The sequence below is a fragment of the Oncorhynchus keta genome, chromosome 4, assembly GCF_023373465.1.
Source record: "Oncorhynchus keta strain PuntledgeMale-10-30-2019 chromosome 4, Oket_V2, whole genome shotgun sequence".
Taxonomy (NCBI): Eukaryota; Metazoa; Chordata; class Actinopteri; order Salmoniformes; family Salmonidae; genus Oncorhynchus; species Oncorhynchus keta.
The window spans coordinates 12,814,300-12,837,219 of NC_068424.1; the positions used below are offsets into that span (position 1 = coordinate 12,814,300).

The following is a 22,920-nucleotide window of genomic DNA, read 5'->3' on the forward strand; positions in this document are numbered from 1 at the left end:
AAGCATGGTGGTGGTAGAACCATGCTGTGAGGATGGTTTTCAGTGGCAGGGACTGGGAGACTAGTTAGGGATGAGTGCAGCGATGCTCCCCATCCATCCTGACAGAGCTTGAGAGAATCTGCAGAGAAGAATGGGAGAAACTACCCAAATACAGGTGTGCCAAGCTTGTAGCGTCATACCCAATAAGACTCAAGGCTGAAATCGCTGCCAAATGTGCTGTACTGAATATTGGGTCTAAATACTTATGTAAATGTGATATTTCTGTTTTTCAGTTTTAATACATATGCAAACATTTCTAGAAACCTGTTTTTACTTTGTCATTATGGTGTATTGTGTGTAGATTGATGAGGGGAGAAAAACTATTTAAGACATTTTAGAATAAGAGTAACATAACAACATGTGGAAAAGTCAAGGGGTCTGAAAACTTTCCTCATGCACTGTAATGTCTGCCATGTGTGTTTGTTATTGCCTTTTGTGTGTGCCTGTTGGTAGGCCCCTGTCCATGTCTCTCTCTGGCTCAGTAACAGGACAGAGAAAGGAACCACTTTAACAGGGATTCCCTGTCTGTTCTCAAGCTAGCACTGCCTGGAAACAGTGATGTGATTTGGCTGCCATGAAGCCAGTTACACTGCTGAAGGTTAAACATGTTTAAGGATGAGAGAGAGAGAGAGAGAGAGCGAGAGAGACGGAGAGAGAGAGAGAGAGAGAGAGAGAGAGAGAGAGAGAGAGAGAGAGAGAGAGAGAGAGAGAGAGAGAGAGAGAGAGAGAGAGCGGGGGGAGAGAGAGAGAGAGAGAGAGAGAGAGAGAGAGAGACGCACACCCAGGTACCTCTTAAAATATCTCCTCACAGTACCACTTTTACCTCTTGAACATGACGGTGGGTGCCAGCCTGCAGATTAGCAGTAAGCACTCTCAGAGCTCCTGGGGACGTTCAAAAGCGAGACACTGTTCAGTGAGTTCTCAGCGAGTTCTCTCTCCCACTCTCCCAGTCCCTCCCTACCTCCCTTCTTCGGACCTCGGGATAGGCTGAGAGACTGCTCACTGTATCTAAGCCAGTTAACACTCTGAAGTGTGAGAGAGGGAGCTCCAGCAACACTGTGGAAAATCCAGTAGAATCTGAAGTGATTGAATTTCACTCCCGTAACTCTCATAATAAGCCTGCTATTTACTCAATCCCAAATTAACTACTCGTGTCTACTTTACATGAAGACTGGAAGACCCTAATGTGTTATCGTTTGATAATAAAGAAGAGGTTTTTCACTCAAGTTCTTATTATGTGATATTTGAATAGTAATTATGATATAATTGTTGTTCTTTAGAATATATACTGTACTATGAGTATTAGTAATGTTGTTGTTGTTGTCTATAGGAGGTACAGTGGGGCAAAAAAGTATTTAGTCAGCCACCAATTGTGCAAGTTCTCCCACTTAAAAAGATGAGAGAGGCCTGTAATTTTCATCATAAGTAAACTTCAACTATGACAGACAAAATGAGAAAAAAAATCCAGAAAAATTACTTTGTAGGATTTTGTAATGAATTTATTTGCAAATTATGATCGAAAATAAGTATTTGGTCAATAACAAAAGTTTATCTCAATACTTTGTTATATACCCTTTGCTGGCAATGACAGAGGTCAAACGTTTTCTGTAAGTCTTCACGAGGTTTTCACACACTGTTGCTGATATTTTGGCCCATTCCTCCATGCAGATCTCCTCTAGAGCAGTGATGTTTTGGGGCCACCCTGCATATCACTGCTGGCTTGCTTCTGAAACTAAGCAGGGTTGGTCCTGGTCAGTCCCTGGATGGGAGATCAGATGCTGCTGGAAGTGGTGTTGGAGGGCCAGTAGGAGGCACTCTCTCCTCTGGTCTAAAAATATCCCAATGCCCCAGGGCAGTGATTGGCACTGCCCTGTGTAGGATGCCGTCTTTCGGAAGGGACGTTAAAACGGGTGTCCTGGCTCTCTGAGGTCATTAAAGATCCCATGGTACTTATCGTAAGAGTAGGGGTGTTAACCCCGGTGTCCTGGCTAAATTCCCAACCTGGCCCTCAAACCATCACGGTCACCTAATAATCCCCAGTTTACAATTGGCTCATTCATCCCCCTCCTCTCCCCTGTAACTATTCCCCAGGTCGTTGCTGCAAATGAGAATGGATGGATAAATGGATAAATAAATAAATAAATAAATAAATGTTTTGGGGCTGTTGCTGGCAACACAGACTTTCAACTCCCTCCAAAGATCATCCAAATGCTCTCTACCAAACTTCAGATGGGCCTGACGGGCCTGGACATGTACTGGCTTAAGCAGGGGGACACGTCTTGCACTGCAGGATTTGAGTCCCTGGCGGCGTAGTGTGTTACCTTTCATGTGATCATTTGACCCCACGGGGTGAAATCTTGCGTGGAGCCCCAAATCGAGGGAGATTATCAGTGATATTTTATGTCTTCCATTTCCTAATAATTGCTCCCACAGTTGATTTCTTCAAACCAAGCTGCTTACCTATTGCAGATTCAGTCTTCCCAGCCTGGTGCAGCTCTACAATTTTGTTTCTGGTGTCCTTTGACAGCTCTTTGGTCTTGGCCATAGTGGAGTTTGGAGTGTGACTGTTTGAGGTTGTGGACAGGTGTCCTTCATATACTGATAACAAGTTCAAACAGGTGCCATTAATACAGGTAAGGAGTGGAGGACAGAGGAGCCTCTTAAAGAAGAAGTTACAGGTCTGTGAGAGCCAGAAATGTTGCTTGTTTGTAGGTGACCAAATACTTATTTTCCACCATATTTTGCAAATAAATTCATAAAAAATCCTACAATGTGATTTTCTGGATTTTCTCCCCTCATTTTGTCTGTCATAGTTGAGGTGTACATATGATGAAAATTACAGGCCTCACTCATCTTTTTAAGTGGGAGAACTTGCACAATTGGTGGCTGATGATTTTTTTTTTGCCCCAATTAGTAATGATGATGATGTTGTTGTTTATAGGAGGTATACTCTGAGTATTAGTAATGATGAGGTTGTTGTTGTTTATAGAAGGTATACTATGAGAATTAGTAATGATGATGTTGTTGTTTATAGGAGGTATACTCTGAGTTTTAGTAATGATGAGGATGTTGTTGTTTATAGGAGGTATACTCTGAGTTTGAGTAATGATGAGGATGTTGTTGTTTATAGGAGGTATACTCTGAGTATTAGTAATGATGAGGATGTTGTTGTTTATAGGAGGTATACTATGAGTATTAGTAATGATGAGGATGTTGTTGTTTATAGGAGGTATACTCTGAGTATTAGTAATGATGAGGATGTTGTTGTTTATAGGAGGTATACTATGAGTATTAGTAATGATGAGGATGTTGTTGTTTATAGGAGGTATATTATGAGTATTAGTGATGATGAGGATGTTGTTGTTTATAGGAGGTATACTATGAGTATTAGTAATGATGATGTTGTTGTTTATAGGAGGTATACTATGAGTATTAGTAATGCTGATGATGTTGTTGTCTATAGGAGGTATACTATGAGTATTAGTAATGATTTTGTTGTTGTTGTTTATAGGAGGTATACTATGAGTATTAGTAATGATGCTGTTGTTGTTTATAGGAGGTATACTATGAGTATTAGTAATGATTTTGTTGTTGTTGTTTATAGGAGGTATACTATGAGTATTAGTAATGATGTTGTTGTTGTTTATAGGAGGTATACTCTGAGTTTTAGTAATGATGAGGATGTTGTTGTTTATAGGAGGTATACTCTGAGTTTGAGTAATGATGAGGATGTTGTTGTTTATAGGAGGTATACTCTGAGTATTAGTAATGATGAGGATGTTGTTGTTTATAGGAGGTATACTATGAGTATTAGTAATGATGAGGATGTTGTTGTTTATAGGAGGTATACTCTGAGTATTAGTAATGATGAGGATGTTGTTGTTTATAGGAGGTATACTCTGAGTATTAGTAATGATGAGGATGTTGTTGTTTATAGGAGGTATACTATGAGTTTTAGTAATGATGAGGATGTTGTTGTTTATAGGAGGTATACTATGAGTATTAGTAATGATGATGTTGTTGTCTATAGGAGGTATACTATGAGTATTAGTAATGATTTTGTTGTTGTTGTTTATAGGAGGTATACTATGAGTATTAGTAATGATGCTGTTGTTGTTTATAGGAGGTATACTATGAGTATTAGTAATGATTTTGTTTTTGTTGTTTATAGGAGGTATACTATGAGTATTAGTAATGATGCTGTTGTTGTTTAAAGGAGGTATACTATGAGTATTAGTAATGATGTTGTTGCTGTTGTTTATAGGAGGTATACTATGAGTATTAGTAATGATGATGGTGTTGTTTATAGGAGGTATACTATGAGTATTAGTAATGATGATGATGTTGTTTATAGGAGGTATACTATGAGTATTAGTAATGATGATGGTGTTGTTTATAGGAGGTATACTATGAGTATTAGTGATGATGATGATGTTGTTTATAGGAGGTATACTATGAGTATTAGTAATGATGATGTTGTTGTCTATAGGAGGTATACTATGAGTATTAGTAATGATGATGGTGTTGTTGTTGTTTATAGGAGGTATACTATGAGTATTAGTAATGATGATGATGTTGTTGTTTATAGGAGGTATACTATGACTATTAGTAATGCTGTTGTTGTTGTTGTCTATAGGAGGTATACTATGAGTATTAGTAATGATGATGTTGGTGTTGTTTATAGGAGGTATACTATGGGAATTAGTAATGCTGTTGTTGTTGTCTATAGGAGGTATACTATGAGTATTAGTAATGATGATGATGTTGTTGTTTATAGGAGGTATACTATGAGTATTAGTAATGATGATGTTGGTGTTGTTTACAGGATGTATACTATGAGTATTATTAATGATGATGATGTTGTTGTTTATAGGAGGTATACTATTAGTATTAGTAATGATGATGATGTTGTTTATAGGAGGTATACTATGAGTATTAGTAATGATGATGTTGGTGTTGTTTATAGGAGGTATACTATGAGTATTATTAATGATGATGATGTTGTTGTTTATAGGAGGTATACTATTAGTATTAGTAATGATGATGATGTTGTTTATAGGAGGTATACTATGGGTATTAGTAATGATGATGATGTTGTTGTTTATAGGAGGTATACTATGAGTATTAGTAATGATGATGATGTTGTTTATAGGAGGTAAACTGTGAGTATTAGTAATGATGATGATGTTGTTGTTGTTTATAGGAGGTATACTATGGGTATTAGTAATGATGATGATGTTGTTGTTTAAAGGAGGTATACTATGAGTATTAGTAATGATGATGATGTTGTTTATAGGAGGTATACTATGATTATTATTCATGATGATGATGATGTTGTTGTTGTTTATAGGAGGTATACTATGGGTATTAGTAATGATGATGATGTTGTTTATAGGAGGTATACTGTGACTATTAGTAATGCTTTTGTTGTTGTTTACAGGAGGTATACTATGAGTATTAGTAATGATGATGATGTTGTTGTTTATAGGAGGTATACTATGGGTATTAGTAAGAATGATGATGTTGGTGTTGTTTACAGGAGGTATACTATGAGTATTAGTAATGATGATGATGTTGTTGTTTATAGGAGGTATACTGTGACTATTAGTAATGCTGTTGTTGTTGTTTATAGGAGGTATACTCTGAGTATTAGTGTCAAGAGAATTAAGTCCTCAGTGTTCATGAACCCAATTGAATTGATTACTCAGCCTGATACCATGAATTTGTAGGAAACTGGTTGGAATGAATCAGACGGAGGCCCAGCTACAATTGTCAGGAATGTTTATTTAGAGAGCTCTGCCTATCATTTCCGGCACATTGGTCTATATACCTCACATTTCGTCATAAATGTCCCTCCTCCTCTCAGATACAATGGCAACATAGTTCACAAGTCTTCTCCTACTCATAAATAGTCTGCCACCCGTTAAACAATCTACTACAAGCCCAAGGTCTCCCCCCTCTCTTGGTGGGGACATAATGTCCTGTAAGGAACACAGTATTCCAGCCGGTCTGACGATTGCTCCATTTGTTTCTAACAAGGAACAGAAAGTCCTTGTTCTAATTCTAGACTGAAACTACACACATTAGATTTAGTGTTATGATTCTAATAAGATTCATACAATCATACAGTGACAGGGTAGTATTCTGTCAGTTATAGTTCTACGTTAAATGTATACATCATTTAGTCATTATTCATAAAAAAATCCCATAACAATTAATAATGATGATGTTGTTGTTGTTTATAGGAGGTATACTATGAGTATTAGTAATGATGATGTTGTTGTTGTTTATAGGAGGTATACTATGATTATTAGTAATGATGATGTTGTTGTTGTAATATAGGAGGTATACTATGACTATTAGTAATAATGATGTTGTTGTTTATAGGAGGTATACTATGAGTATTAGTAATGATGCTGTTGTTGTTTATAGGAGGTATACTGTGAGTATTAGTAATGATGATGATGTTGTTGGTTATAGGAGGTATACTATGAGTATTAGTAATGATGATGTTGTTGTTGTAATATAGGAGGTATACTATGACTATTAGTAATAATGATGTTGTTGTTTATAGGAGGTATACTATGAGTATTAGTAATGATGCTGTTGTTGTTTATAGGAGGTATACTGTGAGTATTAGTAATGATGATGATGTTGTTGGTTATAGGAGGTATACTATGAGTATTAGTAATGACGATGATGTTGTTGTCTATAGGAGGTATACTATGAGTATTAGTAATGATGATGATGTTGTTGTCTATAGGAGGTATACTATGAGTATTAGTAATGACGATGATGTTGTTGTCTGTAGGAGGTATACTATGAGTATTAGTAATGACGATGATGTTGTTGTCTATAGGAGGTATACTATGAGTATTAGTAATGATGATGATGTTGTTGTTTATAGGAGGTATACTATGAGTATTAGTAATGATGATGATGTTGTTGTCTATAGGAGGTATACTATGAGTATTAGTAATGATGATGATGTTGTTGTTGTTGTAATATAGGAGGTATACTATGAGTATTAGTAAGTATGTCAGTGTTGTCTATAGGATGTTTACTATGAATATTAGTAATGCTGATGATGTTGTTGTTTATAGGAGGTATACTATGAGTATTAGTAATGACGATGATGTTGTTGTCTATAGGAGGTATACTATGAGTATTAGTAATGATGATGATGATGTTGTTGTTTATAGGAGGTATACTATGAGTATTAGTAATGACGATGATGTTGTTATCTATAGGAGGTATACTATGAGTATTAGTAATGATGATGATGTTGTTGTCTATAGGAGGTATACTATGATTATTAGTAATGATGCTGATGTTGTTGTTGCCTATAGGAGGTATACTATGACTATTAGTAATGATGATGATGTTGTTGTTGTTTATAGGAGGTATACTATGAGTATTAGCAATGACGATGATGTTGTTATCTATAGGAGGTATACTATGAGTATTAGTAATGATGATGATGTTGTTGTCTATAGGAGGTATACTATGATTATTAGTAATGATGTTGTTGTTGCCTATAGGAGGTATACTATGACTATTAGTAATGCTGTTGTTGTTGTTGTTTATAGGAGGTATACTATGAGTATTAGTAATGATGATGTTGGTGTTGTTTATAGGAGGTATACTATGAGTATTAGTAATGATGATGATGTTGTTGTTGTTTATAGGAGGTATACTAGAGTATTAGTAATGATGATGATGTTGTTGTTGTTTATAGGAGGTATACTCTGAATATTAGTGTCAAGAGAATTAAGTCCTCAGTGTTCATGAACCCAATTGAATTGATTACTCAGCCTGATACCGTGAATTTGTAGGAAACTGGTTGGAATGAATCAGACGGAAGCCCAGCTACAATTGTCAGGAATGTTTATTTAGAGAGCTCTGCCTATCATTTCCGGTACATTGGTCTATATACCTCACATTTCGTCATAAATGTCCCTCCTCTCAGATACAATGGCAACATAGTTCACAAGTCTTCTCCTACTCATAAATAGTCTGCCACCTGTTAAACAATCTACTACAAGCCCAAGGTCTCTCCCCTCTCTTGGTGGGGACATAATGTCCTGTAAGGAACACAGTGTTCCAGCCGGTCTGACGATTGCTCCATTTGTTTCTAACAAGGAACAGAAAGTCCTTGTTCTAATTCTAGACTGAAACTACACACATTAGATTTAGTGTTATGATTCTAATAAGATTCATACAATCATACAGTGACAGGGTAGTATTCTGTCAGTTATAGTTCTGCGTTAAATGTATACATAATTAAGTCATTATTCCTCAAAAATCACATAACAATTAGTAATGATGATGATGTTGTTGTTTATAGGAGGTATACTATGAGTATTAGTAATGATGATGATGTTGTTGGTTATAGGAGGTATACTATGGGTATTAGTAATGATGATGATGTTGTTGTCTATAGGAGGTATACTATGAGTATTAGTAATGATGTTGTTGTTGCCTATAGGAGGTATACTATGACTATTAGTAATGCTGTTGTTGTTGTTGTTTATAGGAGGTATACTATGAGTATTAGTAACGATGTTGTTGTTGTTGTCTATAGGAGGTATACTATGAGTATTAGTAATGATGAGGATGTTGTTGTTTATAGGAGGTATACTATGAGTATTAGTAATGATGAGGATGTTGTTGTTTATAGGAGGTATACTATGAGTATTAGTAACGATGTTGTTGTTGTTGTCTATAGGAGGTATACTATGAGTATTAGTAATGATGAGGATGTTGTTGTTTATAGGAGGTATACTATGAGTATTAGTAATGATGATGATGTTGTTGTCTATAGGAGGTATACTATGAGTATTAGTAATGATGATGATGTTGTTGTTGTTGTAATATAGGAGGTATACTATGAGTATTAGTAAGTATGTCAGTGTTGTCTATAGGATGTTTACTATGAATATTAGTAATGCTGATTATGTTGTTGTTTATAGGAGGTATACTATGAGTATTAGTAATGACGATGATGTTGTTGTCTATAGGAGGTATACTATGAGTATTAGTAATGATGATGATGATGTTGTTGTTTATAGGAGGTATACTATGAGTATTAGTAATGACGATGATGTTGTTATCTATAGGAGGTATACTATGAGTATTAGTAATGATGATGATGTTGTTGTCTATAGGAGGTATACTATGATTATTAGTAATGATGCTGATGTTGTTGTTGCCTATAGGAGGTATACTATGACTATTAGTAATGATGATGATGTTGTTGTTGTTTATAGGAGGTATACTATGAGTATTAGCAATGACGATGATGTTGTTATCTATAGGAGGTATACTATGAGTATTAGTAATGATGATGATGTTGTTGTCTATAGGAGGTATACTATGATTATTAGTAATGATGTTGTTGTTGCCTATAGGAGGTATACTATGACTATTAGTAATGCTGTTGTTGTTGTTGTTTATAGGAGGTATACTATGAGTATTAGTAATGATGATGTTGGTGTTGTTTATAGGAGGTATACTATGAGTATTAGTAATGATGATGATGTTGTTGTTGTTTATAGGAGGTATACTATGAGTATTAGTAATGATGATGATGTTGTTGTTGTTTATAGGAGGTATACTATGAGTATTAGTAATGATGATGATGTTGTTGTTGTTTATAGGAGGTATACTAGAGTATTAGTAATGATGATGATGTTGTTGTTGTTTATAGGAGGTATACTCTGAATATTAGTGTCAAGAGAATTAAGTCCTCAGTGTTCATGAACCCAATTGAATTGATTACTCAGCCTGATACCGTGAATTTGTAGGAAACTGGTTGGAATGAATCAGACGGAAGCCCAGCTACAATTGTCAGGAATGTTTATTTAGAGAGCTCTGCCTATCATTTCCGGTACATTGGTCTATATACCTCACATTTCGTCATAAATGTCCCTCCTCTCAGATACAATGGCAACATAGTTCACAAGTCTTCTCCTACTCATAAATAGTCTGCCACCTGTTAAACAATCTACTACAAGCCCAAGGTCTCTCCCCTCTCTTGGTGGGGACATAATGTCCTGTAAGGAACACAGTGTTCCAGCCGGTCTGACGATTGCTCCATTTGTTTCTAACAAGGAACAGAAAGTCCTTTTTCTAATTCTTGACTAACACTACACACATTAGATTTAGTGTTATGATTCTAATAAGATTCATACAATCATACAGTGACAGGGTAGTATTCTGTCAGTTATAGTTCTGCGTTAAATGTATACATAATTAAGTCATTATTCCTCAAAAATCACATAACAATTAGTAATGATGATGATGTTGTTGTTGTTTATAGGAGGTATACTATGAGTATTAGTAATAATGATGGTGTTGTTGTTGTTTATAGAAGCTATACTATGATTATTAGTAATGATGATGTTGTTGTTTACAGGAGGTATACTATGATTATTAGTAATGATGATGTTGTTGTTTATAGGAGGTATACTATGAGTATTAGTAATAATGATGGTGTTGTTGTTGTTTATAGAAGCTATACTATGATTATTAGTAATGATGATGTTGTTGTTTACAGGAGGTATACTATGATTATTAGTAATGAAGATGTTGTTGTTTATAGGAGGTATACTATGAGTATTAGTAATGATGATGTTGTTGTCTATAGGAGGTATACTATGAGTATGAGTAATGCTGATGATTGTATATTATATAACGTGATATTGTTGTTGTCTATAGGAGGTATGCCATGTGATGTGTGTACATTATATAACGTGATATTGTTGTTGTCTATAGAAGGTATTCTATGTGATGTGTGTACATTATATAACGTGATATTGTTGTTGTCTATAGGAGGTATTCTATGTGATGTGTGTACATTATATCATGTGATATTGTTGTTGTCTATAGGAGGTATTCTATGTGATGTGTGTACATTATATAACGTGATATTGTTGTTGTCTATGGAAGGTATGCCGGTGCCAGACCAGCCATCAGAGCAGGGAGCCAGTCTGCTGAGTCCAGGTCTACCGTCATCTAATGGAGACGGATCCGACGGGACAGAGACCACCTCCGCTATCCTGGCCTCTGTCAAAGAACAGGTACTGTAGGTCTGTCTGCCTGTCTCTCACTGTGTGTGTGTGTCCATATCAGCAAGTGAGACTTAAACACACTGATCTGTACTTGAAACACACAAACGTACACGGTGTACTATGAATTATTTGCTGAAGAACCTGCTGCTGGAGCAGATATCAGTATTCCAGTCCTATGCAGTTGGTTCAGGACAGTCCATGTTAGAAGTCAATATTGAATGTGTAGAGGAGGAATCAGGAAGTAATGTCGAGACAAAAAAGTCTATGACTAGGGTCGCGGTAGTCTTTGACAATTTTTAGGGCTTTCCTCTGACACTACCTGGTATAGAGGTCCTGGATGGCAGGAAGCTTGGCCCCAGTGAGGTAAGGACCCTAGTCATATTGCCTTGTGGTTGGAAGCCGAGCAGTTCCCATACATATAGAGTTTTCTCCCTCTAGTTGCACATTTAACATTCTGGTAGAAATGAGGTAAAACAGATTTAAGTTTCCATGCATTAAAGACCCCGGCAACTAGGAGTGCAGTCTCTGGATGAGTGTTTTCCTGTTTGCTTCTAGCCATATACAGCTCATTGAGTGCAGTCTTAGTGCCAGCATTGGTTTGTAGTGGTAAATAGTGTGGTCTACAGCTTTTCATGAGATAATCTTCCTCGGGTGAGCAAAACCTCAAGACTTCCTTAGATTTCGTGCACCAGGTGTTGTTTACAAATATACATAGACCGCCACCCCTTGTCTTACCAGAGGCTGCTGTTCTATCCTGATGAAAAAGATTAACACCAACCAGCTGTAGGTTAATCATGTCATTGTTTAGCCATGACTTGGTGAGACATAAGATATTCCAGTTTTTAATATATATATATGCCATTTAGCAGACGCTTTTATCCAAAGCGACTTACAGTCATGTGTGCATACATTCTACGTATGGGTGGTCCCGGGGATCGAACCCACTACCCTGGCGTTACAAGCGCCATGCTCTACCAACTGAGCTACAGAAGGACCACATATCCCGTTGGTAGGATATACATGATCGTAGTTTGTCTTATTTTCCATTGATTGTACGTTGGCTAATAGGACCGATGGTAAAGGCAGATTACCCGCTCAGCGTTGGATCCTTACAAGGCAACCAGATCTTCGTCCTCGATATCTCTGTCTCTTTCTCATGCAAATGACAGGGATGAGGGTCTTGTCGGGTGTCTGAAGTAAATCCTTCCCATCTGACTCGTTGAAGAAAAAGTATTCCTACAGTGCGTGCTGAGTAATCGCTGTCCTGATATCTAGAAGCTTTTTTCGGTCATAACAAACAGTAGCAGAAACATTATGTACGAAATAAGTTGCAAATAACATGAAAAAACACAATAGTTGACTGCCGTTTTATGGTCTCCTATCTCCTCCGGCGCTCTGACTTTGCTGGTAGCTACTTTATTGAGAAAAAATGTACTTACTATAACTGTGATATGTGGTTGTCCCACCTAGTTTTTGCATGGATTCCGTGACGCGGTTAGCTTTTAACAGCTTAACTGACAGGTTAAAGTCTGCTTGAAAGAGCCGCTAAGCTGCTAACATTAGCCATTAAGCTAACAAAGTTACTCCCAGATGGGTTTTCCGATTGATTCCTCTTTGTCTGGAGAAGTAAATGAAAACCAAAAAAGCGCTGTAGGAGCTGTATCTACTACGCTTTGTTTCGGGACAAAGTGGAACCCTCAGAGCAATTGTTTGCTTGCCAAGGATTATAGGCTTGAGGTGGCTTCCTGGATCACGCAGGTCGCTAACCTACGTAAGAAACTGGGGATGAATGCACTAACTGTAAGTGACTCTGGATAAGAGAATCTGCTAAATGACTAACATGCACAACGTAAACAGGGTACCTTCTATCTAGATACGTTATTGCAAAGAGATACCGGAAAGAGATCATTGTGTGTGTGAGTTTTAGGTGTCTGTGTGCAGTTTGTGTGTGTCTGTACAGTCACACAACTTTGTCTTTGTGTTTGAGAGAGAGAGAGGAGTCACACTTGAAATCAATGCCCTAGGCCTCCCGAGTGGCGCAGCGGTCTAAGGCACTACTTCTCAGTGCTAGAGGCGTCACTTCAGACCCGGGTTCGATCACAACCGGCCATGATCAACAGTCCCATTGACGGCGCACAATTGGCTTTAATTGGCTCATCGTGCTCTAGCGACTCCTATTGGTCAGGTGAACAGTGTTTCCTCAGACACATTGGTGCAGCTGGCTTCCGTGGGTGTTAACCTCCTAGTGATCCCTTTAGCTGGATAGATTTGACAACATCCAGTGAAATTGCAGAGCGCAAAATTCAAACTACAGGAATATCAATATTCAACATTCACGAAAATATATGTAATACATCAAAATAAACATTAACTTCTTGTTAATCCAGCCGCTGTGTCTGATTTCAAAAAGGCTTTACGGTGAAAGCAGACCATGCGATTATCTAAGGACAGGGCCCCGCATACAAACGCATGAAAATCCTTTTTCAACCAGGCAGGTGCGCCTCAAAAGTCAGAAATAATGATATAATAAATGCCTTACCATTGAAGATCTTCTTCTTTTTGCAATCCCAAATGTCTCAGTGACACAATGAATGGTCGTTTTGTTCGATAAATTCCTTCTTTATATCCCCAAAAATGTCAATTTATTTCTCGCGTTTGATTCAGAAATACACCGGTTCCAACTCACCCAACATGACTACAAAGTAAGTAAGTAAGTTACCTGAAAAACTTGGTCCAAACATTTAAAACAATGTCCCTAATCCAACCTCAGGTCTCCTAAAATGTAAATAATCTATACAATTTAAGACAGGATAATCTGTTTCCAATTCCCGAAGAAAAATAACACGGAGCACGTTCCTGTTCACGCACACCAAAATAGTAGGGACCTTCAGAGTGACACATGGAATGAATAGCACTACTTCTTCATATCTCAAAAGAAAAACATCCACCAATTTCTGAAGACTGTTGACATCTAGTGGAAGCCATAGGCACTGCAAGCAGGTTCCTCATAATTAGGGGTTCCCATAGAAACCCATTAGGAAATCCTATGACCTCAATTTATTTTTTCCCTGGATGGTTTGTCCTCTGGGTTTCGCCTGCCAAATCAGTTCTATTATACTCACGGACGTTATTTTATAGAATGTTATAGTGTTTTCTATCCAAATCTACCAATTATATGCATATCCTAGTTTCTGGGCCTGAGTAGCAGGCAGTTTACTTTGGGCTTTTCATCCTGACGTCAAAATACTGCCCCCTAGCCTTAAGAAATTTTAAGAAGCGTGGTTTGGCGGGTCATGTTTCGGAGGACGCATGACTAGACCTTTGCCTCACTAGAGTTGCAGCGATGAGACAAGATCGAAATGGGTAAGAAAAAAGGGTTAACCTCTAGCGTCGAGCAATCCCGTGTCCGGGAGCGTAATTATAGCCTCAAGCTCATTACATTACATTTACATTTAAGTCATTTAGCAGACGCTCTTATCCAGAGCGACTTACAAATTGGTGCATTCACCTTATGACATCCAGTGGAACAGCCACTTTACAATAGTGCATCTAAATCTTTTAAGGGGGGTGAGAAGGATTACTTTATCCTATCCTAGGTATTCCTTAAAGAGGTGGGGTTTCAGGTGTCTCCGGAAGGTGGTGATTGACTCCGCTGTCCTGGCGTCGTGAGGGAGTTTGTTCCACCATTGGGGGGCCAGAGCAGCGAACAGTTTTGACTGGGCTGAGCGGGAACTGTACTTCCTCAGTGGTAGGGAGGCGAGCAGGCCAGAGGTAGATGAACGCAGTGCCCTTGTTTGGGTGTAGGGCCTGATCAGAGCCTGGAGGTACTGAGGTGCCGTTCCCCTCACAGCTCCGTAGGCAAGCACCATGGTCTTGTAGCGGATGCGAGCTTCAACTGGAAGCCAGTGGAGAGAGCGGAGGAGCGGGGTGACGTGAGAGAACTTGGGAAGGTTGAACACCAGACGGGCTGCGGCGTTCTGGATGAGTTGTAGGGGTTTAATGGCACAGGCAGGGAGCCCAGCCAACAGCGAGTTGCAGTAATCCAGACGGGCGATGACAAGTGCCTGGATTAGGACCTGCGCCGCTTCCTGTGTGAGGCAGGGTCGTACTCTGCGGATGTTGTAGAGCATGAACCTACAGGAACGGGCCACCGCCTTGATGTTAGTTGAGAACGACAGGGTGTTGTCCAGGATCATGCCAAGGTTCTTAGCGCTCTGGGAGGAGGACACAATGGAGTTGTCAACCGTGATGGCGAGATCATGGAACGGGCAGTCCTTCCCCGGGAGGAAGAGCAGCTCCGTCTTGCCGAGGTTCAGCTTGAGGTGGTGATCCGTCATCCACACTGATATGTCTGCCAGACATGCAGAGATGCGATTCGCCACCTGGTCATCAGAAGGGGGAAAGGAGAAGATTAATTGTGTGTCGTCTGCATAGCAATGATAGGAGAGACCATGTGAGGTTATGACAGAGCCAAGTGACTTGGTGTATAGCGAGAATAGGAGAGGGCCTAGAACAGAGCCCTGGGGACACCAGTGGTGAGAGCGCGTGGTGAGGAGACAGATTCTCGCCACGCCACCTGGTAGGAGCGACCTGTCAGGTAGGACGCAATCCAAGCGTGGGCCGCGCCGGAGATGCCCAACTCGGAGAGGGTGGAGAGGAGGATCTGATGGTTCACAGTATCGAAGGCAGCCGATAGGTCTAGAAGGATGAGAGCAGAGGAGAGAGAGTTAGCTTTAGCAGTGCGGAGCGCCTCCATGATACAGAGAAGAGCAGTCTCAGTTGAATGACTAGTCTTGAAACCTGACTGATTTGGATCAAGAAGGTCATTCTGAGAGAGATAGCGGGAGAGCTGGCCAAGGACGGCACGTTCAAGAGTTTTGGAGAGAAAAGGGGGAGTTGCAATGGGGTTAGTGGAAGAACAGCATCTAGTAAAGATGAGGTCGAGCGTATTGCCTGCCTTGTGAGTAGGGGGGGAAGGTGAGAGGGTGAGGTCAAAAGAGGAGAGGAGTGGAAAGAAGGAGGCAGAGAGGAATGAGTCAAAGGTAGACGTGGGGAGGTTAAAGTCGCCCAGAACTGTGAGAGGTGAGCCGTCCTCAGGAAAGGAGCTTATCAAGGCATCAAGCTCATTGATGAACTCTCCGAGGGGACCTGGAGGGCGATAAATGATAAGGATGTTAAGCTTGAAAGGGCTGGTAACTGTGACAGCATGGAATTCAAAGGAGGCGATAGACAGATGGGTAAGGGGAGAAAGAGAGAATGACCACTTGGGAGAGATGAGGATCCCGGTGCCACCACCCCGCTGACCAGAAGCTCTCGGGGTGTGCGAGAACACGTGGGCGGACGAAGAGAGAGCAGTAGGAGTAGCAGTGTTATCTGTGGTGATCCATGTTTCCGTCAGTGCCAAGAAGTCGAGGGACTGGAGGGAGGCATATGCTGAGATGAACTCTGCCTTGTTGGCCGCAGATCGGCAGTTCCAGAGGCTACCGGAGACCTGGAACTCCACGTGGGTCGTGCGCGCTGGGACCACCAGATTAGGGTGGCCGCGGCCACGCGGTGTGGAGCGTTTGTAAGGTCTGTGCAGAGAGGAGAGAACAGGGATAGACAGACACATAGTTGACAGGCTACAGAAGAGGCTACGCTAATGCAAGGAGATTGGAATGACAAGTGGACTACACGTCTCGAATGTTCAGAAAGTTAAGCTTACGTAGCAAGAATCTTATTGACTAAAATGATTAAAATGATACAGTACTGCTGAAGTAGGCTAGCTGGCAGTGGCTGTGTTGTTGACTTTGTAGGCTAGCTGGCAGTGGCTGCGTTGTTGACACTACACTAATCAAGTCGTTCCGTACCATAACGTAACGTTAACTATTCATGAAAATCTCAAATGAAATGAAAGAAATATATTCACTCACAAGCTTAGCCTTTTGTTAACAACACTGTCATCTCAGATTTTCAAAATATGCTTTTCAACCATAGCTACACAAGCATTTGTGTAAGAGTATTGATAGCTAGCATAGCATTAAGCCTAGCATTCAGCAGGCAACGTTTTCACAAAAACAAGAAAAGCATTCAAATAAAATCATTTACCTTTGAAGAACTTTGGATGTTTTCAATGAGGAGACTCTCAGTTAGATAGCAAATGTTCAGTTTTTCCAAAAATATTTTTTGTGTAGGAGAAATCGCTCCGTTTTGTTCATCACGTTTGGCTAAGAAAAAAATCAGAAAATGCAGTCTCTACAACGCCGAACTTTTTACCAAATTAACTCCATAATATCGACAGAAACATGGCAAGCGTTGTTTAGAATCAATCCTCAATGTGTTTTTCACATATCTATTCGATAATAAATCATTCGTGGCAGCTGTGTTTCTCCTCGAAACACACGAAAAATACACGCAGCTGGAGATTACGCAATAATTGCAACGGAGGACACCAAGCGGCCACCTGGTAGATGTAGTCTCTTAAGGTCAATCTTCCAATGATTTGCCTACAAATACGTCACAATGCTGTCGACACTTTGGGGAAACGACAGAAAGTCTAAGCTCATTCGTGACCCATACACAGCCATATAAGGAGACATTGGAACACAGCGCATTCAAAATCTGGTGCACTTCCTGTATGAAATTTCATCTTGATTTCGCCTGTAGCATTAGTTCTGTGGCACTCACAGACAATATCTTTGCAGTTTTGGAAACGTCAGAGTGTTTTCGTTCCAAAGCTGTCAATTATATGCATAGTCGAGCATCTTTTCGTGACAAAATATCTTGTTTAAAACGGGAACATTTTTTTATCCATAAATTAAAAGAGCGCCCCCTATATCCAAGAAGTTAAAATACAAAAATAAATAAATCAAAGGCCTGGGAAATGGAAGTCTCTGTATGTGTTTGTGTCAATATAGCTCTGAGTTCTCTCTCCTCACATTCAATTAAAAGTAAAAAGTTCCCTTGCCTCCAGGATAAAACGGTATTCTTTCATGGAACACATTCCTTTGAGAATCACTGAATAGGGAGATTGAATAGGGAGATATTTCTGGGCCTTGAACAATGCTTTGACTGATAGAATGTTGATTCACCACGGGTTGTCACAAAGACTTTGCCAAATCATTGTACATTTGTAAAACATTTTATATGTCTGAGATTTGTATTTTGTCATATGTAACCGTTAGGTCAAGGGCAAACTAAGTTGGACATTTTGAAAAGCCTTTCCTATTACTAAATCTGTATTCAGAAAGTAATGAGATTGGAGGGGGGGGGGGATTATATTGTAAAATACATGCAAAGTCATTCCATGTCCACATCATAACTGTCTGACAACCTGACTTAATAACTCAGCATGTATAAACCATCTCCATCTCTCCAGCTGTTCTCCCACACAGCTACACATATAGATGGACAATAGACATTAACATCATGGAGATATGAGCTGAATCACGTACATACGATGTACATGCTGTCAGCAGATTGTGGGTAGTGTGTGGTGTGTAGTGTCTGTGTCTGTGTCATGTGTAGTGAGTGTGTAGTGTGTGTGTGTCTGTTTAGTGAGTGTGTATTCTGTGTGTGTCTGTGTAGTGAGTGTGTAGTGTGTGTGTGTGGGTCCCCGGATCCTCAAAAAGTTCTACAGCTGCACCATCTAGAGCATCCTGACTGGTTGCATCACTGCCTGGTATGCTCGGCATCTGACCATAAGGCGCTACAGAGGGTAGTGCGTAGGGCCCAGTATACCACTGGGGGCCAAACTACCTGCCATCCAGGACCTCTGTACCAGGCAATGTCAGAGGAAGGCCCTAAAAATTGTCAAGGACTCCAGCCACCCCAGTCAAAGACTGTTCTCTCTGCTACCGCACGGCAAGCAGTACCGGAGCGCCAAGTCTAGGACAAAAAGGCTTCTTAACAGCTTCGACCCTCAAGCCATGAGACTCCTGAACAGCTAATCAAATGGCTACCCAGACTATTTGCATTAACACCTCCCCCCCCCTTTTACACTGCTGCTACTCTCTGTTTATTATCTATGCATAGTCACTTTAACTCTACCAACATGTACATATTACCTTTATTACCTTGACTAACCGGTGGCCCCGCACATTCACTCTGTACCGGTACCCCCTGTATATAGCCTCCACAATGACTCTGTATTGGTACCCGCTGTATATAGCCTCCACAATGACTCTGTATCGGTACCCCCTGTATATAGCCTCCACATTGACTCTGTACCAGTACCCCCCTGTATATAGCCTCCACATTGACTCTGTACCGGTACCCCCCCTGTATATAGCCTCCACATTGACTCTGTACCGGTACCCCCTGTATATAGCCTCCACATTGACTGTGTACTGGTACCCCCTGTATATAGCCTCCACATTGACTCTGTACCAGTGTCCCCTGTATATAGTCTCCACATTGACTCTGTACCGGTACTCCCTGTATATAGCCTCCACATTGACTCTGTACCAGTACCCCCTGTATATAGCCTCCACATTGACTCTGTACCGGTACCCCCCCCTGTATATAGCCTCCACATTGACTCTGTACCGGTACCCCCTGTATATAGCCTCCACATTGACTCTGTACCGGTACTCCCTGTATATAGCCTCCACATTGACTGTGTACTGGTACCCCCTGTATATAGCCTCCACATTGACTCTGTACCAGTGTCCCCTGTATATAGCCTCCACATCGACTCTGTACCGGTGTCCCCTGTATATTGCCTCCACATTGACTCTGTACCGGTACCCCCTGTATATAGCCTCCACATTGACTCTGTACCGGTACCCCCTGTATATAGCCTCCACATTGACTCTGTACCGGTACCCCCTGTATATAGCCTCCACATTGACTCTGTACCGGTACCCCCTGTATATAGCCTCCACATTGACTCTGTACCGGTACCCCCTGTATATAGCATCCACATTGACTCTGTACCGTAACACCCTGTATATAGCCTCCACATTGACTCTGTACCGGTACCCCCTGTATATAGCATCCACATTGACTCTGTACCGGTATCCCATGTATATAGCCTCCACATTGACTCTGTACCGGTACCCCCTGTATATAGCATCCACATTGACTCTGTACCATTACCCCCTGTATATAGCCTCCACATTGACTCTGTACCGGTACCCCCTGTATATAGCATCCACATTGACTCTGTACCGGTATCCCATGTATATAGCCTCCACATTGACTCTGTACCGGTACCCCATGTTTTGAGGCAGAGTTGCAAAGAAAAAGCCATATCTCAGACTGGCTAATAAAAAGAAGAGATTAAGATGGGCAAAAGTACACATACACTGGACAGAGGAACTCTGCCTAGAAGGCCAGCATCCCGGAGTCGACTCTTCACTGTTTACGTTGAGACTGGCAGGTGTTTTGCGGGTACTATTTAATGAAGCTACTAGTTGAGGACTTGTGAGGCATCTGTTTCTCAAACTCGACACTCTAATGTACTTGTCCTCTTGATCAGTTGTGCACCGGGGCCTCCCACTCCTCTTTCTATTCTGGTTAGAGACAGTTCGATGTTCTGTGAAGGGAGCAGTACACAGCGTTGTACGAGATCTTCAGTTTCTTGGCAATTTCTCGCATGGAATATCCTTTATTTCTCAGAACAAGAACAGACTGACGAGTTTCAGAAGAACGTTTTTTGTTTCTGGCCATTTTGAGCCTGTAATCGTACCCACAAATGCTGATGGTCCAGATACTCAACTAGTCCTATTGTCACGTTCTGACCTTTATTTCCTTTCCTTTATTTCCTATTTCCCTGTTTTGTATTCATTATTTAGTATGGTCAGGGTGTGAGTTGGGGTGGGCAGTCTATGTTTGATTTTCTATGATTTGGGGATTTCTATGTTTTGGCCTAGTATGGTTCTCAGAGGCAGGTGTCATTAGTTGTCTCTGATTGAGAATCGTACTTAGGGAGCCTGGGTTGCACTGTTTGTTTGTGGGTGATTGTCTATGTTGATTGCTTGTTTCAGTACAGTTCTCAGCATCACGGTTGTTATGTCGGTTATTGTTTTTGTATAGTGTTTCAGTGTTCAGTGTTTTCTTTATTAAAATTAATGAACACATACCACGCCGCATTTTGGTCCTCCGACCCTCTTTCAAAAACAATGATATTTCTATGTGACCCCAAACTTTTGAACAGTAATTGATATACACTGCTCAAAAAAATAAAGGGAACATTTAAACAACACAATGTAACTCCAAGTCAATCACACTTCTGTGAAATCAAACTGTCCACTTAGGAAGCAACACTGATTGACAATACATTTCACATGCTGTTGTGCAAATGGAATAGACAACAGGGGGAAATTATAGGCAATTAGCAAGACACCCCCAATAAAGGAGTGGTTCTGCAGGTGGTGACATCCGACCATTTCTCAGTTCCTATGCTTCCTGGCTGATGTTTTGGTCACTTTTGAATGCTGGCGGTGCTTTCACTCTAGTGGTAGCATGAGACGGAGTCTACAACCCACACAAGTGGCTCAGGTAGTGCAGCTCATCCAGGATGGAACATCAATGCGAGCTGTGGCAAGAAGGTTTGTTGTGTCTGTCAGCGTAGTGTCCAGAGCATGGAGGCGCTACCAGGAGACAGGCCAGTACATCAGGAGACGTAGAGGAGGCCGTAGGAGGGCAACAACCCAGCAGCAGGACCGCTACCTCCACCTGTGTGCAAGGAGGAGCAGGAGGAGCACTGCCAGAGCCCTGCAAAATGACCTCCAGCAGGCCACAAATGTGCATGTGTCTGCTCAAACGGTCAGAAACAGACTCCATGAGGGTGGTATGAGGGCCCGACATCCACAGCTGGGGGTTGTGCTTACAGCCCAACACCGTGCAGGACGTTTGGCATTTGCCAGAGAACACCAAGATTGGCAAATTCGCCACTGGCGCCCTGTGCTCTTCACAGATGAAAGCAGGTTCACACTGAGCACATGTGACAGACGTGACAGAGTCTGGAGACGCCGTGGAGAACGTTCTGCTGCCTGCAACATCCTCCAGCCTGACCGGTTTGGCGGTGGGTCAGTCATGGTGTGGGGTGGCATTTCTTTGGGGTGCCGCACAGCCCTCCATGTGCTCGCCAGAGGTAGCCTGACTGCCATTAGGTACCGAGATGAGATCCTCAGACCCCTTGTGAGACCATATGCTGGTGCGGTTGGCCCTGGGTTCCTCCTAATGCAAGACAATGCTAGAGCCCATGTGGCTGGAGTGTGTCAGCAGTTCCTGCAAGAGGAAGGCATTGATGCTATGGACTGGCCCGCCCGTTCCCTAGACCTGAATCCAATTGAGCACATCTGGGAAATCATGTCTCGCTCCATCCACCAACGCCACATTGCACCACAGACTGTCCAGGAGTTGGCGGATGCTTTAGTCCAGGTTTGGGAGGAGATCCCTCAGGAGACCATCCACCACCTCATCAGGAGCATGCCCAGGCATTGTAGGGAGGTCATACAGGCACGTGGAGGCCACACACACTACTGAGCCTCATTTTGACTTGTTTTAAGGACATTACATCAAAGTTGGATCAGCCTGTAGTGTGGTTTTCCACTTTAATTTTGAGTGTGACTCCAACTCCAGACCTCCATGGGTTGATAAATTTGATTTCCATTGATAATTCTTGTGTGATTTTGTTGTCAGCACATTCAACTATGTCAAGAAAAAAGTATTTAATAAAAAATAATAATTATTTAATTAATTTAATTAATTTAATAAAAATATTTCATTCATTGAGATCTAGGATGTGTTATTTTAGTGTTCCCTTTATTTTTTGAGCAGTGTATATTTGCGCCCATCTCAGTGAACTCATCCATTGCGGAGG

General features: G+C 40.8%; 1 protein-coding gene across 1 annotated transcript in view; it reads left to right on the forward strand.

Moving 5' to 3' along the window:
* LOC127916474 (catenin delta-2-like) overlaps positions 1-22,920 on the forward strand; it is a 660,130-nt gene that overhangs the window by 108,877 nt on the left and 528,333 nt on the right. Inside the window, exon 2 of the mRNA XM_052498259.1 lies at positions 10,990-11,120. Coding sequence (XP_052354219.1) covers positions 10,992-11,120 — 129 coding nt within the window. The 5' untranslated portion in view covers positions 10,990-10,991. The remainder of the gene's footprint in view (positions 1-10,989; positions 11,121-22,920) is intronic.